The sequence below is a fragment of the Hippopotamus amphibius genome, chromosome 16 (genome assembly GCF_030028045.1).
Source record: "Hippopotamus amphibius kiboko isolate mHipAmp2 chromosome 16, mHipAmp2.hap2, whole genome shotgun sequence".
NCBI lineage: Eukaryota > Metazoa > Chordata > Mammalia > Artiodactyla > Hippopotamidae > Hippopotamus > Hippopotamus amphibius.
This window is the reverse complement of record NC_080201.1, coordinates 55,468,207-55,485,305: the sequence shown is the minus strand read 5'-3', so window position 1 is coordinate 55,485,305 and position 17,099 is coordinate 55,468,207. Positions and strand designations below refer to the sequence as shown.

The 17,099-nt window shown below is 48.5% G+C and overlaps 1 protein-coding gene and 1 non-coding gene across 4 annotated transcripts in view; one reads left to right on the top strand and one right to left on the bottom strand.

Moving 5' to 3' along the window:
- The window catches only part of ERCC1 (ERCC excision repair 1, endonuclease non-catalytic subunit), a 32,494-nt gene that overhangs the window by 13,147 nt on the left and 2,248 nt on the right, over window positions 1–17,099 (top strand). The window contains exons 4-10 of one of the 3 annotated variants that reach the window (XM_057711474.1): window positions 320–393; window positions 4,271–4,382; window positions 5,773–5,988; window positions 8,045–8,148; window positions 9,080–9,179; window positions 10,178–10,254; window positions 11,210–11,690. In XM_057711474.1, the coding sequence (XP_057567457.1) occupies window positions 320–393; window positions 4,271–4,382; window positions 5,773–5,988; window positions 8,045–8,148; window positions 9,080–9,179; window positions 10,178–10,254; window positions 11,210–11,378 (852 nt within the window). In that variant the 3' untranslated portion in view covers window positions 11,379–11,690. Of the gene's footprint in view, window positions 1–319; window positions 394–462; window positions 3,780–4,270; window positions 4,383–5,772; window positions 5,989–8,044; window positions 8,149–9,079; window positions 9,180–10,177; window positions 10,255–11,209; window positions 11,691–17,099 lie in introns of those variants that run through there. The other 2 variants (XM_057711473.1, XM_057711475.1) reach the window with 2 other exon arrangements.
- On the bottom strand, window positions 13,912–13,983 carry TRNAK-UUU (transfer RNA lysine (anticodon UUU)). The gene has a single exon. It is a non-coding gene; the product is annotated as a tRNA-Lys (tRNA).

Here is a 17,099-nt window from a genome sequence, read left to right as displayed (position 1 = left end):
GGATTCAGAGACACATTTTCATAGTCCTTCTCTATGTCGCTGCAGCCTCAGTTCCTTCATCTGTCAAATGAGCTATTGATATCTAAGGGGAGGGTTATTTTGAGGATTTAGCTCATTGTAAGCGCTCTATCTACTTTGATGGTTACATAGTTGATGGTAATGTATGTATTTTTTGTTTATAGAGTCCGTCTTCGTGCGACTGTGTGGCCCCATCCCCCATCATCTACTTCACTTCATTGTGTTTTTATCATTTCCAGAGCCCGTATGACTGTCTGGAACTCTTATTTGTGTTTCTTTCTTATGGTCTGTCTCCCATGAGACCATCAGTGCCACAGCGCAGGGACCTGGTCTGATTTGCGGGCAGCTGTGTCCCCAATGCCTGCCACACAGTAGGTACTCAATATATACTTATTCAAGAAATGAGTGAACCGTGCCTCTCAAGACAGGTCTCTGTGGTCTCACTGAATTCTCACAACCTCAGCAGTTACAGATGGGGAAACTGAGGCTCCCAGTGCTTGCTGGAGGACTCTGCTTCTGTTCTTTAAATTTATTTATTTATTTTATTGGCTGTGTTGGGTCTTTTTTTGCTGTGCCGTGGGCTTTCTTTAGTTGCGGTGAGTGGGGGCTACTCTTCGTTGTGGTGCCCGGGCTCCTCGTTGTGGTGGCTTCTCTTGTTGCGGAGCACGGGTTCTAGGCGTGTGGGCTTCAGTAGTTGCAGCACATGGGCTCAGTAGTTGTGGCACACGGGCTCTAAAGTGCAGGCTCAATAGTTGTGGCGCACAGGTTTAGTTGCTCTGCGGCATGTGGGATCTTCCTGGAGCAGGGATCAAACCCCTGTCCCCTGCATTGGCAGGCGGATTCTTAACCACTGCGCCACCTACGAAGCCCTGCTTCTGTTCTTTATTCATTCATATAACACATGGTTCAGTAGCCCCTTCTGGTTTCAGGGCACTGTGATACAGCCCGTGGCCACAACAGCTTCAGCCCTTGCTTGCCCAGGACTTGGTCAAGGGCTATTTTATTTTTATGACAAACCTGAATATTGCACCTACTGCCTGCCAAGTACAGATGTAGGCACTTTACACATAACTCATTTCATCCTTCTAATAGTTATGCTATTGTTATCCCCATTTTAGAGATGAACAAACTGATGCACACAGAGAAACCGAGTTGCTGGCACTAGGTCACAGGGCTAGTAAGTGATCCTGGGGAAAAATGACACCCAGTGATGAGACTGCTTATGAAGGAAGGAGAATCAGGGAGATGGTAGACTTCTCATCAGTGACCCAGAAGTCAGGGAGATGGAGGACCAGTATCTTCTAACTTTGCAAGGAAAATAACTAGGAACCCAGAATTTAAGATTCCATTTGTGAGGGTCAAATAAAGACACTTTCAGATGAGCGACACTGAGAAATTTTCCATCCAGAATGTTTTCTGAAAAAGTTAGAAGAGAATGTACTCTAGCAAGAAGTAAAAAAATGAATTCAAAAGAAAGACGTTTATAAAAAGTAACAGAAAATTGTTGAGTTGACTCGTGTCCCCCCAAAAGATATGTTGAGTCCTAACCCCCATTACTTCAGAATGTGACTTTATTTGGCAATAAGGTCTTTCCAGAGACAAGTTAAAATGAGGTCATTAGGATAGGCCCTAATCCAATATGACTGGCGTCCTTATAAAATGGGGAAAGGCAGACACACAAAGGGAGGGAAGACAGTGTGAAGACACACAGGGAGAAGGTTGCCATCTGCAAGCCAAGGAATGCCTGAGGCTACCAGAAGCTAAGAGAGAGGCCTGGGACAGATCCTCCCCCAGTGCATTAGAGGGTGCATTGCCCTGCCAGCACCTTGATTTTGGACTTCTAGCCTCAGAACTGTGAGACAATAATTTTCCGTGGTTTAAGCCGCTCAATTTTTGGTACTTCTTTACAACAGCCCTAGGAAACTAATACCATGAACCAATTATATAAATAAAAATTAATTAGAAAAAATCTTTTACAGTAGGTTCCTAACAAAAGCCAAAATCAGTGGAGAGAGATAATATGTTGATGGACATGAAAAAGATGTCAATCTTCTTGTAATTAATTCGTCAATTCAATGCCATTCCAATCTCGATCTCAATAGGATTTTTCAGGGAAGTAGAAAAGCAGCTGCGAAAATCCATCTAGAGGAGAAAAAGGACAAGAATGGTAAAGACAGATCTGAGACTGAATAGAGGTGGAGGACTCGCCTCATATCATATCAAAACATATCTAAAAAACAGTTTGGCATGGAGGCAAGGAACAGATATAGAGACCAATGAAACATAATAGAAATGTCAGAAATAGATCTGTGCATATATGGGAATTCGGCACATGATAAAGGTGGAATATCAAAACCAGGGAAAGGACTGGCTTTTTTTTTTTTTTTTTTTTGCCATGCGGCACAACTTGTGGGGTCTTTGTTCCCCAGTCAGGGATGGAACCAGCCCCAGCAGTGAAAACACCGAGTTCTAACCACTGGACAGCCGGGGAATTCCCAGGACTGGCTTTTAAAATAAACAGTATTGAAACAGTTGGCTATATCCATCATAAATTCCTACCTTAGTACATTTTCAAAAATAAGTCTCATATGGATGAAAGACAGAAACAAAATAAAAACTAGGAAAAGTATTAAAAGAAATGATAAACTATATTTATGACCTTGGGGTATGGCAAGCCTCTTAAACACACCAAAAGTCAGGATAGAATAGATTGATAAGTAGGTGCAAATAAACACTAAGAACTTCTGTGTGAGAAAATAAAGTTAAACTATAAAGTGCAAACCAGGAGGAAATATTTGGAATATATGCAACTAACAAATAGAATTGGAATCCACTCCTGCACATTAACAGTAATAAAAAAAAAAAGGCATACAACCCCACTGAAAACATGGGCAGAGGATATGAGCAAGCAACTCAGAAAACAAAATATTTAAGATCAATAAACTCATAAAAGATGTTCTCTCTTCTTAGTAATCAGAGTTGCAAGTTAGAACAGTGTGATACTATCCTTTCAGGAAATGACTAATACTAACTCATCAACCAGGTCTCTGCTCTGATGTCCCTTCCTCTAGGAAGCTCTTTCCTGGCCCTCGGGCTGGATTAGGTGTCCCCTGCCCCACCCCCTTCCCTAGCCCTCTGGGGGTCTCCTATCCAGCCCTACCCATTCTGGGTCGTCACTGTTTGGGAACCGGTCTGTCTCTCCCAATGCGTTGTGAGCACCAGGAGGGCAGAGCGGGGCTATCGTTATCCTTGGTCAGCGCTGTGTCACCAGCAGTGCCTGGCACAGAGCCGGGAACAGAGGAGGCGCTCGGGGAATATATGTGGAATAAGGGAATGAGTGAATGGGGAAACTGAGGCCAAGTCAATGACAGAGCTGGGATTCAAACCTAAGTCTGCATTGAGAGAAGGAACTTAGTTTGGTTACCCGCAATCTCTTCTCCCCTAAGCCTTGCCCAGAGCCGGGGCACACGAGAGGCACTCAATCAGGAGACTGAAATTAAAGAGCTCGGCAACAGGAGGCGCTGAGGGTCAGAGGCCGACAGCTCTCTCCAACCCAAATCTTCTCAGTCCTCCAGGACCATAGAGAGCTGCGCGGGGACGGCCCCTCTCGATGCTCTACTCCTTTGGGGAACGTCGGGAGCGGGCTGGAGGGCTAGAGAGGCCGGAAGTGCGGCGAGCCTGGGGCCGCGCTCGCCGCTCTGGGGGGAGTGGGACGCCTCGATCTCCCTCTGGTTTTTCTTTCGCGGCCGGTGGGCGAGGAGGTGAGTGAGTACTCGGGGCGCTGAGACAGCGGGGCTAGGTTGAGAGGGGCGGGGAGTTGAGACGGCCGGTCGCCATTGGCAGCTGCAGAAGCCAATCAATCGTTACAGTGTCTGAGAGATTGAGAAGGAGGAGCAAGGGGAAGGCCTCCAGGTGCGAGCCCTGGAGGGGATGTGGACGGAGGGTTGGGGACAGTGGTCGGGCCTGGGAAACCGAAGGCGGGGAACAGTGAGGGCGGGGAGAGTAGAACGTTGGGACCCTGAAGGGCGTGGCGAATGGAAAGTGTGTCCCGGTAAGGAGCGGAGCGAGCCGCAGATGGAGGCTCGATGAGGCGGGGCCTTGTGGAACCTGGGGCCCTGGGTATCTGGACCTGGACGCGATGGAGCCCTGGAATTTTGGGGGGGGAGGGGGGGCGGGGACGGCTGTGACCGGGGGGTCCTGCTGGGGAATGCCGGTGTTTCACTCGCCCCCGACACCACATCTTCATTTTCAGGTCCCAGAAGGACCTTGCGATGGACGAAGAGGGAGTGCAGAAGGCCGCTGACCCACCCGCAAGGAAGAAATTCCTCATTCCAATGGACCAGGATGAGGTCCCTCCTCCTGGGGTAGGACTAGGAGATGGGGGGACCGCTGGGAGGCTTGTGGGGTGGTTGGCAGGAAGGGGGAAGGGAAGGGACCTGTGGGAGCACAGTGTGGGTTAGGAAATGTTGGGCCTGGGTCACTTTGAGAAGACAGTTCTTTGCCCTTTGCAAGCCTCAATTTCCTAGTAAAATGTAACATATGATGAGCATGGAGGGCTAAGGCAGAGGCCGCAAACTGGCAGCCAGGGAGTAGTCCTGAGATAGGTTTTATGTAGCCAGAACCCTGGTTCTGCAAGGTATGAATTCATTGTTAAGAATTGGAACGTTTGGCAATTTGTAAAAAAGTCTACACTTTTGACATCTTTTGGTAAATAAAGGATCTGGCAACACTGAGATCTCAATCCCCCAGGAACACAATCGGCTGGTGCTAAATACTGGCTGCCACCGATTGCTATGAAGAAAAAGAAGGTAGGCTAAGGATAGAGGGTGTGATGGGGGAGAAGAGCTACCTTAGATAGCCCAGTCAAGGGAGGGCCTCTTGGAGGAGATGATGCCTTTGCTGAGATGTGAAAGAGGTGAGGGAGTGAGCTATGCAACATCGGGAGTGGGGTGGGGTGGGGTCAGTGAAGACACAGCCAGTGCAAAGGCCCTGAGGTCAGAGAGAACCTGATATGTTTTAGGGCACCAGGAAGGCCAGTGGGGCTGGAGTAGAGAAAGGGTATAGAGGTAGAAGATGAGGTCTCTGAGGCAAGGGGGCAGGGACAGATCCTTAAGATGCTTGAGGACTGGGGACTCCTAGGTGGCGCAGTGGTTGAGAGTCCGCCTGCCAATGCTGGGGACACGGGTTTGATCCCTCCTCCAGGAAGGTCCCACATGCTGTGGAGCAACTAAGCCAGTGTGCCACAACTATTGAGCCTGTGCTTTAGAGCCCATGAGCCACAACTATTGAGCCCATGTGCTGCAACTACTGAAGCCCACCCGCCTAGAGCCCGTGCTCCGCAACAAGGGAAGCCACAGCAATGAGGAGCCTGTGCGTCACAATGAAGAGTAGCCCCCACTCACTGCAACTAAAAAGAAAGCCTGCGCACAGCAAAAAAGACCCAACGCAGCCAATAAAATAAACAAATTTATTAAAAAAAAAAAAAAAAAGAGGCTTGAGGACTGTGGTGACAGCTTTGGCTTTTACTTTGAGGCAGGAGCCACCTAAGGGCCCTGAGCAGAGGAGAGACTTGATGTAACTCAGTGTGGGGCGCAGACTGTCGGGGGTAAGGGCAGAGGCAGGGAACTGGTGGAGAGGTGACTACAGTGGCCCAAGGGAGAGAAGAGGGTGGCTGGGACCAGGGTAGAGGCCAAGGAGGTGGGGAAAAGTGGCTAGATTCAGAATTAGTGTACCCTCTCGCATCTCTTCCCACAGGCCAAGGCCTTATTTAAATCCACACGGAGGCTGCCCACTGTGGAGCCCGCGCCCCAGCCGACCCCTCAGACCTATGCTGAGTATGCCATCTCAGGACCTCTAGAAGGGGCTGGAGCCACACGCGCCGTGGGACCAGAACCCCTGGCAGGAGAGACCCCCAACCAGGCCCCCAAACCAGGAGCAAAATCCAACAGCATCACTGTGAGCCCCCGGCAGGTGAGGAGGGGGATGCAGAAGTGGGGCTTTGGGCTTTCAGGTGGGAAACTCAGTTATAGGGAGGGCTTTGTGGTGGGCGAGGAAGGAGGACTGAATTCTAGCCATTGTGCTAGGGACAGGGGAACTGTCTGGGGTCTCTTTTATAAAAGCCCTAATCCCATTCATGAGGGCTCCACCTTCATGACCTGATCACCTCCCTTCACCTCCTAATAGCGTCACATTGGGGGTTAGGATTTCAGCCTCTGAATTTTGGGGAGACACAGACATTCAGTCCATAACACCCCAACTCTTCTGGTTGGGGGCATGGTTGTGTTCATGCAGCTACATTTCCTGTCCCCAGGTTTGTTCATTTATTCAAAAACGGTTGAACACAGGCCCCAGTTTGAATCCGGCTCTGCCACACGGTAGCTGTGTCATCTTGGGCAAGTGACTTAATCCCTCTGAGCCTTTAAAATAGGGGCTCATAGATGGTCAGAGGTTATCTGGTGCTGTTCTAGGCTCTGGGGACAGGAGATAAAATCTCTGTCATTGACGGGGCTGACATTGGGGAAGGGGAGAGCAGCAGTATACAAAGAGGATAATAGGACCCAAGAACATGGAACGATGCTCAAAATTTGTTAGCCATCAGGGAAGTGCAAACCCAAACCACAGTGAGATACCACATCACCGCCACTAGGATGGCTAGAATCAAAAGGAGAGACAAAAAATAAAATTAAAGAAAAAAAGGAGGATGGACGTTAACAAGGGTGGGTCGGGTGTAGAGAAGTTGGAACCCTCGTACACTGCCGGTGGGAATATAAAATGGTGCAGCCACCTTGGAAAACAGTCTGGCAGTTCCTCAAACATTTAGACATAGAGTTACCCTCCCACCAGCAGTGTGTGACGGTTCCATTTTCACCACATCCTCACCACTTGTCATTGTCCGTCTTTTGGATTTTGACTGTTCTGGTGGGTGTGAAGTGGACAGAATAATCTTTTAAAAATTAACGTTGGATCCCACCCCTCCCTTGCTCGAAGCCCTTCCATGGCTCCTGGTGCCTCAGGTCCAGACGGCCCAGAGCTGCACGCCCCTCCTGCCCCAGCTGCTCTGACCACCCCGCACCCCACCACAAGAGCAGATTCCACACCTTTATTAGAGCTGAATTCCACCTCACTTGTTAATTACACGTTCATCCCTGAGTTGCTTTTGTTTCATGTCTGCGTCCCCCATGAGGGCAGAGATCTGTGTCCTCTTGGTCACAGCTGTGTCCCCAGCACTTAGACACACAGTAGGCACTCAGATACCTGAATAGATTAAAGTTTGACTTGCTCAAAGTATTTTGGTCTTGGGCAACAGGGTAGAGCATGAGGGGGTGTTTAGAGAGAGGAGCCTGCTAAACAAATGCCAGGCTGTGGGGGCGCTGACCCTCTGGAGGGTCACAGGCCCCTGTGAGGAGCTTCCTCCTGAGGGCACTGGGGGGCCGTGGCAGGGCTTAGAGCAGGGGAGGAACAGGTTTGTGCTTTAGGAAGGACTGTCTGGCTCCTGTGTGGAGGGTGGCCTAGGGGGTAGGGGCAGGAGACCAGGAGGAGGCGTGGTGGGGGCCGTGGCAGTGGAGGGGCGGCATTCATGGGGGAGGCTTAGAAGGTAGATGTCCCACCTGGGGGAGGAGGGGGAGAGGGAAGCGTCTAGGACAAGGCCTGGGTCTCTGGGCGGTGGGGCCGTCCCTGAGTTCGAACCAGAGGGGGAGCAGGTGTGGGGGCCAGTGCTGAGTGCAGTGAGGTAGACCCCTGGCGACAGGTGTCCCATGGACTACAGGACACACAAGCTGGGGCTGGAGAGAGACCCAGGGACCCTTTAGTTAAGGCCTAGGGCCAGGGAGGAGGGGTCTAGGTCAGAGCCCCGGCACCAAGAACATTCCAGGCTGAGGAGACGGAGGAGTCTGGGGAGAGGAGGAGAGCAGAGCTGGAGCAGCCCCAGGTGCAGAGCAGGAGGAGGGGGAGGAGGTGGGGGGAGGAGCCCTGGGTGGTGGTGGTCCCAGGGTCGCTCTGCTAAGGGCTTCGGTCCTCCTCCCCCCAGAGAGGAAACCCTGTGCTGAGGTTTGTACGCAACGTGCCCTGGGAGTTTGGTGACGTGCTTCCGGACTATGTGCTGGGCCAGAGCACCTGCGCCCTCTTTCTCAGGTGAGCTCTGGGGGCCGCCTACCCTCAGGACAGCCTGGGAGGGGTGTGTTCTGGGCGTTCTGGGCCATTGGATGGGAGACCTCTGGCACGGTCCCGTCAGCTCTGGGCCTAGGTGTGACCCTGCGTGGGAGGCAGAGATCTTGGCCTGGAGGTGCCCAGAGCAAGAGCTGGGGCCCCACACTCTGGGTCTGAGGGAGGAGGGGCTGGGGGCCCCCGGATTCTGGGTCTGAGGAAGGAGGCATTGGAGGCCTGGACCCCTGGGTCTGAGGGCGGAGGGGCTGGAGGCCCCAGACTTTGAGACAGAGGAAGGAGGGAGACTCATGTCCCGGGCACCCAGGACTGGAGCCAGGATTTCTGTCACCTTCACTGCAGTTAAACAAGTTTCCCTCCACTCCTGGGGGCTCGTCTCCAGACAGGGGAAGTGAAACTTCTAAGTTCCTGTCCTCCCTGCAGGGTATGAGAGCTGCCGGCTGCTGGGCAGAGATGTCCCTTTGTTCCTGGGTGGCAAAGCCACCCACCCCCTCCCTGCCAGTGCCCTCTGAGGTCAAAGCAGACAGTCCTGGGGGTGGGCCCTGCTTCCCAAGACCAGCTATACAGAACCCCGCCCCCCCCTCCCCCCCGCCACTGTACACACTCTCTAGGGTTTGCTGTTCTCCACCCGAAACCTAAGGGTCTTCTTCTCCTTGGTGAAGAATCCAGGGGCCCACCCTCCCAGGGAGCCAGAGCCAGGCAGCCCGCGCTGCCAGTCCCGCTGTGCTCCTTTCTTGAAGGGTGACCTTGGGCAAGTCATTTAACCTCTCTGAACCCCAGATCCCAGCAAGGCTGTCCATCTGTGCTCTCCAAGCCCTCTGCATTCCAGTGAGAGGGGAGAAGGGCTTCAGGGTTCTCTTAGCCGGAGACCTCCCAACCCCTCCATCTCCCCGCCCCCCAGCCTCCGCTACCACAACCTCCACCCTGACTACATCCACCAGCGGCTTCAGAGCCTGGGGAAGAGCTTCGCCCTGAGGGTCCTGCTCGTCCAAGTGGATGTGGTAAGCAGGGGTCATTCCCCCGTGGGTCTCACGGTCCCCATCTGTGAAATGGGGAGCCTTGGGCCTCCTGGTTGCCAGGTGGACTGTTGAATCCCTTCCAAGGAGAAATGCAAATCAGAGCCTCGGTGGGGCGTTCCTCACATCTGAGATGGACACTTGTGTTGGCATGGAGGCGGAGGGTCAGATTACCATCTCCTCCTTCCCCGCAGCCTCTTCAACCAGGCCCTGCCCTCTGCCACCTAAGTATTTCTTGAACCTGTTTCATCCTCTCTATCCTCACAGCCCAGCCCTGATCCAGCCCTTTCCTCTCTGGCCTGGGTCCCTGCCCCAGCCTCTTGCCTTCTCTCATGCTCTCTAGCTTTGACCTTGCTGTAGTCAGAGGGGTCCTCTGGCACGCAGATCTGATGTCCATACCCCTCCGTGGTCCCCCAGTGCCCTCCATGACCCGTGAGGCCCTCTGTGACCCGATCCCTGCCCCACTCTCCCAGCTTATCTCTAAGCTTCCACGTGATCACTCTTTCATTTCACAGCCTCCATCCCATAGTGGTGAAATGTATTTCCTCAAGCCCTCTTTCCGTTCCCTTCCTTCGTACACGCTGTTCCCTATGTCTGGAATTCCTTTTTCTGCTCTCCTTTTGTTGCCCTCACACCTCATTCTCCTCCAGGTCCCAGCTCAGATTCCCCTCCTCCAGGAAGCTCTCCCTGATCCCCCAGGTAGGACAGATGCTCCTCTGGCTCTCCCACCCCAGCCCTGGCCACTCACTGATTAAGGACTGTCTGTCCCCCTCATCAGATGGTGAGTGCCGGGAAGGCAGAGCCAGGGCTGTCCCGGTCCCTGCTGGGTCCTGGCACTGCCCCACACAGCCTGGGCACCCAGTTGGAGGTTAGGGAGTGTCACTCAAGTAAAAGGCTCTTGGCATCCTAAGCTGCTCTATTTTTGAGACTATAATTCCTTGCTTTCTCCCAGATCCTTCATTCTAATTTTCTTCTCTACCCAGAAAGATCCTCAGCAGGCCCTCAAGGAGCTGGCTAAGATGTGCATCCTGGCCGACTGCACCCTGATCCTTGCCTGGAGGTGAGATGGAGGCTCCCCTCCTGGGTCAGGCTCTATCCTGAGAGTTATTTCCTCTTCTGCCCCCACATCTTTCCAGCCCTTCCTCCTTCCTCCCATGAACTTCCTATGTGAGCCTGGTCCAAGCGCTGTCTCTCTGGGCTTCTTTATCTATAAAGAAGGGTCTTAGTATCTTTTTTATAGGGTTGTAGGCACAAAAGCAGGTGACATAGATCAAATTCCCAGGACCATACTAGGCACTTATGAGTTAGACGTAAAATCTGGCTGAATAATTAATTTCAAGTCTAGGTTTCTAAAGACCATTTTGATTGGCTCTCCATAGGGGAAAGAAGACATCTCTTCCTCACACCATAATCAAAAACAAAATCTTGATAATTATAGACACAAAAAGCAAAACTGCAGTAAAAGTATTACAAGAAATCTTATAAAATATATATATTTATTATGATTCTGTGGTAGGGAAGGTCTTCCAAAACAAGACCCAAACCCAGACACCGTAAAGGAAAAGATTACCCAATTTGAGTAAATTAAAATTTTAAAACTTCCAGATGGTAAGAGATATTATAAACAAAGTTAAAAGACAAGTGACAAACTAAGAGAAAATACTTGCTACATGTGTAAAACAAAGACTTAAGATCCCTAATTTATACATGTATATGTAAATTTTATATTTGTACAGTCCAAATATATTTAAATGTTTATATTCATAGGAATGTATTTAAACAGTTATTACATATTTATATATATATAAAGAACCTCCTACAATTCAGTAAGAAAAAGATGGCCTGATTTTTAAAAGTCTAATGCAGATTGCCAAGAACACATGAAAAAACTATCAGCCACACAGCTATGAAGAAAAGTAAATTTTCAAAGAATGAGATGTTATCTTTCACCCATTAATTTGGTGAAAACGTCAGATGGATAATATGAAACGAGCACCTGCATGTTTGGTTGGCAGGAGACTTGACTGGCAATTAAAACAGAAAGTAGACCTACTCTTCAACGCAGAAATACCACCACTAGGAATGTCTCCCCTTCGATCATCCCCGCCCGTGTGTGCAAATCCACAGTGCTGTGGGCCTTCCCGGCTCCATCTGTGCAGTAAGCTGCAGGACCAAAGGGCATGATATTTTAATCTGTATATAAAGGGAAGGAAAATGAACCATGTTTATGAACAAATGCAGATGTGAATAAACTGAAAGGGCTGCAAGGGATGCAGGCTCTGAACAGTGTTGACCTCTGACGAGGGTATAAGGAGTAGGTCCTGAGGGGAGGGGGACTTTTATCCTCTGCCCTTCTGTTTTCTTCTGAATATATAATGGTTAAAGTTCCTTTTGTTAAAGCATAAGTAGCATATTCATGTAGTTCAAAAAGCAGAAGTGATTATGTATGTATATATATATTTTTCTTAAATAAAATTTTATTTCTTTATTTGTTTATTGGCTGTGTTGGGTCTTTGTTGCTGTACACAGGCTTTCTCCAGTTGTGGCAAGTGGGGGCTTCTCAGTGTGATGCCTTCTCTTGTTGCACAGCACAGGCTCTAGGTGCACAGGCTTCAGTAGTTGTGGCACACGGGCTTAGTTGCTCCATGGCACGTGGGATCTTCCCAGACCAGGGATTGAACCAGCGTCCCCTGCATTGGCAGGTGGATTCTTAACCACTGTGCCACCAGGGAAGTCCCTTTTTTTTTCTTAATTTGGTTGCATTGGGTCTTAGTTGTGGCCAGCAGGCTCCTTAGTTGTGGCACATGGGCTCCTTAGTTGTGGCATGCAAACTCTTAGTTGTGGTATGCATTTGGGATCTAGTTCCCTGACCAGAGATCAAACCTGGGCCCCCTGCATTGGGAGTGCAGAGCCTTAACCACTGTGCCACCAGGGAAGTCCCTATATATATTAATATATATTATATATATACACTTAAATAATATATGTATATATTATATATATTTATATAACATATACTGATATAAGTATATATATTATACTTACATATACTTATATTACTTATGTATATGCTTATATATACTTATATACACTTATATAATATTTATATACTTATGTTACTTATATATATACTTACATGTAAATATAGTATGTATATATAATCACTTTTTTTTTTATAGCTGAGTAATATTCCATTGTGTATATATGCCACATCTTCTTTATCCATTCATTTGTTGATGGGCATTTAGGTTGCTGCAATAAACATTATGGTACAAGTTTCTTTTGGGATTATGGTTTTCTGTGGGTATATGCCCAGGAGTGGGATTACTGGATCATATGGAAGTTCTATTTGTAGTTTTTTAAGGAACCTCCAAATTGTTTTCCATAGTGGCTGTACCAACTTACAGTCCCACCAACAGTGCAGGAGAGTTCCCTTTTCTCCACACCCTCTCCAACATTTGTTGTTTCCAGATTTTGTGATGATGGCCATTCTGATCGGTGTGAGGTGATACCTCATTGTGGCTTTGACTTGCATTTCTCTGATGATTAGTGATGTTGAGCATCTTTTCATGTGTTTGTTGGCCATCTGTATGTCTTCTTTGGAGAAATGTCTATTTAGGTCTTCTGCCCATTTGTGGATTGGGTTATTTGCTTTTTTGGTATGAAGCTTCATGAGCTGCTTGTATATTTTGGAGGTTAATCCTTTGTCCGTTGTTTCAAAGGCAATTATTTTTTCCCAATAATCACTTTTTTTTAAAATTTATTTTATTGGCTGTGTTGGGTCTTTTTTGCTGTGCTCAGGCTTTCTTTTTAGTTGGGGTGAGTGGGGGCTACTCTTCGTTGTGGTGCACGGGCTTCTCATTGCCGTGGCTTCTCTTGTTGCGGAGCACAGGCTCTAGGCGGGTGGGCTTCAGTAGTTGCAGCACATGGGCTCAATAGTTGTGGCTCACAGGCTCTAAAGCTCAGGCTCAATAGTTGTGGTGCACGGGCTTAGTTGCTCCGCGGCATGTGGGATCTTCCTGGAGCAGGGATCGAACCCGTGAGCCCTGCATTGGCAGGCGGATTCTTAACCACTGCACCACCTAGGAAGCCCCTATATAATCATTTCTGACTTTTGAACTACATGTATAATATATATATACACAATTTTTATATTGCTTTCAAATACTGTATATGTGTGTTCAGTACGTATATAAATGGTAGTATATATCTTTAGAAGTCTCCCTCTTCTGCCCCTTCCCTCCCACTCTACTCCCCTTACCCCACAGGTAACCATTATTATTGGTTTCTTTATTTCCTTTCAACATTTCTGTAAAATGCAAACACGTGTGAAAACATTTTAATTTTCTTTCTTAGACAGAAGTAAGCCTAATATATACTGTTCTGTGCCTTGTGTGGTCATGTCATTATCTGGAGGTCTTTTCTGTATCAGTGTAGAGGGCAGCCTCGTCCTTTTTTACAGCCATGTAGTATTCTAATATAGTGTCCACATAAAAACATTAATAGACTTTTTTTTTTTAGAGAAATTTTAAGTTGATAGAAAAAAATGATTGGAAAGTACAGAGAGTTCCCACATATCCCTCTCCCCCTGCACACAGTTCCTCCAGTTATTTATATCTTGTATTAATTATGGTGGTACATTTGTTACGATTGATAAACCAATATTGAGATATTATTATTTAAATATTTATTTTGTTGCCATGCGGTTTGTGGGCAGTTCCCCGACCAGGGGTCGAACCTGGGCCACCACAGTAAAAGCATAGCGTCCTGCCCACTAGACCACCAGGGAGCTCCCGAGATGTCATTATTATTAACTAAAGTCCATAGTTTACATGAGGGTTCACTCTTTGTGTTTATATCCTATGGGTCTTGACACAGGTGTGATGTGTTCATAATTACTGTATTTTGCAGAATAGTTTCACTGCCCTAAAAGGTCCTCTGTGCTCCCCCTATTCACCCCTCTCTCCCCCAACCCCTGTCAGCCTCTGACCTTTTTACTCTCTGTAGTTTTGCCTTTTCTAGAATGTCATAGAGTTGGAATCATACAGTATGTAGCTGAAATAGAAAAATCCACGGTTCTCCTCGTGTGCAGGGAAAACCCAGTTCTTTGTCCTGTGAATCTCCTTTACTCCTCACACAAAGCCCTTCACTGATGGCCACCACATATGTGGAGGATTTTCCCCACACGAAGAAATTCTCTGCCAGCTGGGTATCCTACGGTTTAGCTCAGTTCTGACACTGTCTACCTGGAGGTAACATGAGATGCTACAGGTTAAGGGCTCGCAGCGCTGCCCCACCACGCACACACTGCAGGCGCCAGTCCCACGCCCAGGTACTCACCTGTGCTCTGGCCAGCCGGCTCTAGGTCAGGAGCTCCGATGACCTCTTCCTCAGGTTTGATTGTTTTGCTAGCCCAGCATCTCCGAACTCAGGGAAACACTTACTTATGTTGACCAGTTCATTAAAGGATAAGATAAAGGACACAGATGAAGAGGTACATAGGGCAAAGCCTGGGAGGGTCCCGAGCGCAGGAGCTTCTGTCTGTGTGGAGCTGGGGTGCATTACCCTCCCGGTGTGGATGTGTCCGCCAGCCTGGAAGCTCCCCAAACCCCGGCACTAGTGTCGGGATTTTGTGGCGACTTCTCACGTAGGCGTGATCACTTATTAACTCCATTTCCGGTCCCTCTCCCCTCTGGAGGATCGGAGGGAGGGCTGAAAATTCCAAGCTTCTAATCCTGGCTTGGACTTTCTGGCTACCAGCCCCCATCCACGGCCATGCAGAGTCGCTTCAGTGGAACAAAAGATGCCCCGGTGTTCTTATCACTTAGGAATTTACAAGGGATTGGAGAGCTCTGTGCCGGGAACAGAGACCAATATATGTTTTCTGTTAGCTCACAGTAGCCTTTTCAGGATGGCTTCTTTCACTTAGCAATAGGCTTTTAATGTTCCTCCATGTCTTTTCATGTATTGGTAGTTCATTTGCCATCACTGAATACTACCCCACATCTGGATCCATGTTCTTTTTCAGCTGTATGATATTCTACCGTGTAGATGGGCCAGCTCAGTAGCCCCCTATTGGTAGACACTCGGGTGGTTCCCAGGCTCTCGGTGTTACCAGCAATACTCCCACCACTGCCCTGAACCCCAGGAGTGGGTGTTTAGGCCAAAGGGTAAATGTATTTGTAATTCTGTGCCCTCCCTAGGAGTGTGTTACCTCTATACTGTTTGACTATTTGGAAAAATGTATTTATGTGTGAGTTGTATTTTAAAACAAAAATAAGTATATTGGGACTCTCCTGGCAGTCCACTGGTTAAGACTCTGCGCTTCCAATGCAGGGGGTGTGGGTTTGATCCCTGCTCGGGGAACTAGGGTTCCACATGCCACGGGGTACAGCCCAACAAAACAAACAAATAAAAAAACAAAAGCACGTATAAAAATTGCACTCTTTTTGCTGTGGGAAGTAGCACAGTGGAGTATGGAGAGCCCGGCCGGGTGAGACAGACCCATTGAGGGAGCTGTCTCTCCTCCTCGCCAGCTGTGTGATCTTGGGCAAGTGACTCAACCCCGCTGGGCTGTTTCCCCCTCCATGTATCAGACTGAAAATAAGAACTGCCTTACAGAATCTCTCAGGAGAGCCCAGAAGCTTCTGAACATAAAGGGCTTTGGAATGCAGCTCGGCCCCCACACGGGGAATACTTCCTATGTCTTTACATCCAAACTAGGGAATATTTCGAACCCACTAAGTAAATGGGGTCGAGCTCTGTCTTCGGATGTGGAAGGACGTCCTGATTGTACTGTGCGGCAAAAGTGAAAGCCAGGAAGTGGTTAGAGCGTGCTAACTTGTGCGTCCTGGACAAATGATTAATAACAATAACAATAATAATCCCCGCTGCAGCGAGAGGAAAGCAACAAAGCCCGTGGAGAAAACACAGGATTAGAAAAACGAGTGTTTCTTTCAAGACTATAAATCAACGTTTAATCAACAAACATTGCTCACTAGCTAGACTTGGAAGGCTAAGAAAATGCCTCAAGACAAATACTTTATGTACTTCCACTCAACTCAATATTCTCAAGTTCCAAAGAGAAAAAAGACCAGCTTTTTTCCTGGTGCGAGTAAACCTGGGTTCCTTTATTCCGCACACAGACAGGCCCTTTTAGTGATTTAGTTGTTTCACCTGCCTTTGAAATAGTTAATGACAGGTCAAAAAGAAACCCAGTGCCTAATGGGAAAATGAATGGTGATTGTGAAGTCGGGTTCGTTGCAATAAAAGAGTCAGCAGTCAGCATCCGGAGCTTTTTCCTTTTGAAGGTGCGCTACATGAAAAACCTTCAAAGCTCCATTTTTCTGGATAGTGGGAGCTGACTGCTTCATGAGGTGGTCTTCCTGTGGCTGGGAAAAGAAATGGTGTTTCTGGTTTTTCTCCCTCTTGAACCCGGTGCCAAAGCTCTGGGCACCGACCTCCTTCCCAAAAGAGCTAATAACATTTTTTGAAAAATAAATTTTTTATTCAGTTTGTTTATTGGCTGTGTTGGGTCTTCGTTGCTGCACACTTGCTTTCTCTAGTTGCGGTGAGCGAGGGGCTACTCTTCATGGTGGTCCTCGGGCTCCTCACTGAGGTGGCTTCTCTTGTTGTGGAGAATGGGTTCTAGGGGCATGGGCTTCAGTAGTTGCGGCACATGGGCTCAACAGTTGTGGCTCACAGGCTTTAGAACGCAGGCTCAGTAGTTGTGGCACACGGGCTTAGTTGCTCTGTGGCATGTGGGATCTTTCCGGAACAGGGCTCGAACCTGGGTCCTTTGCATTGGCAGGCGGATTCTTAACCACTGCGCCACCTAGGAAGTCCTACCATTTCTTAAGTAGACTTCTAAGCACCAGGTACAGTACTTAGAGAGCGTGGACTTGT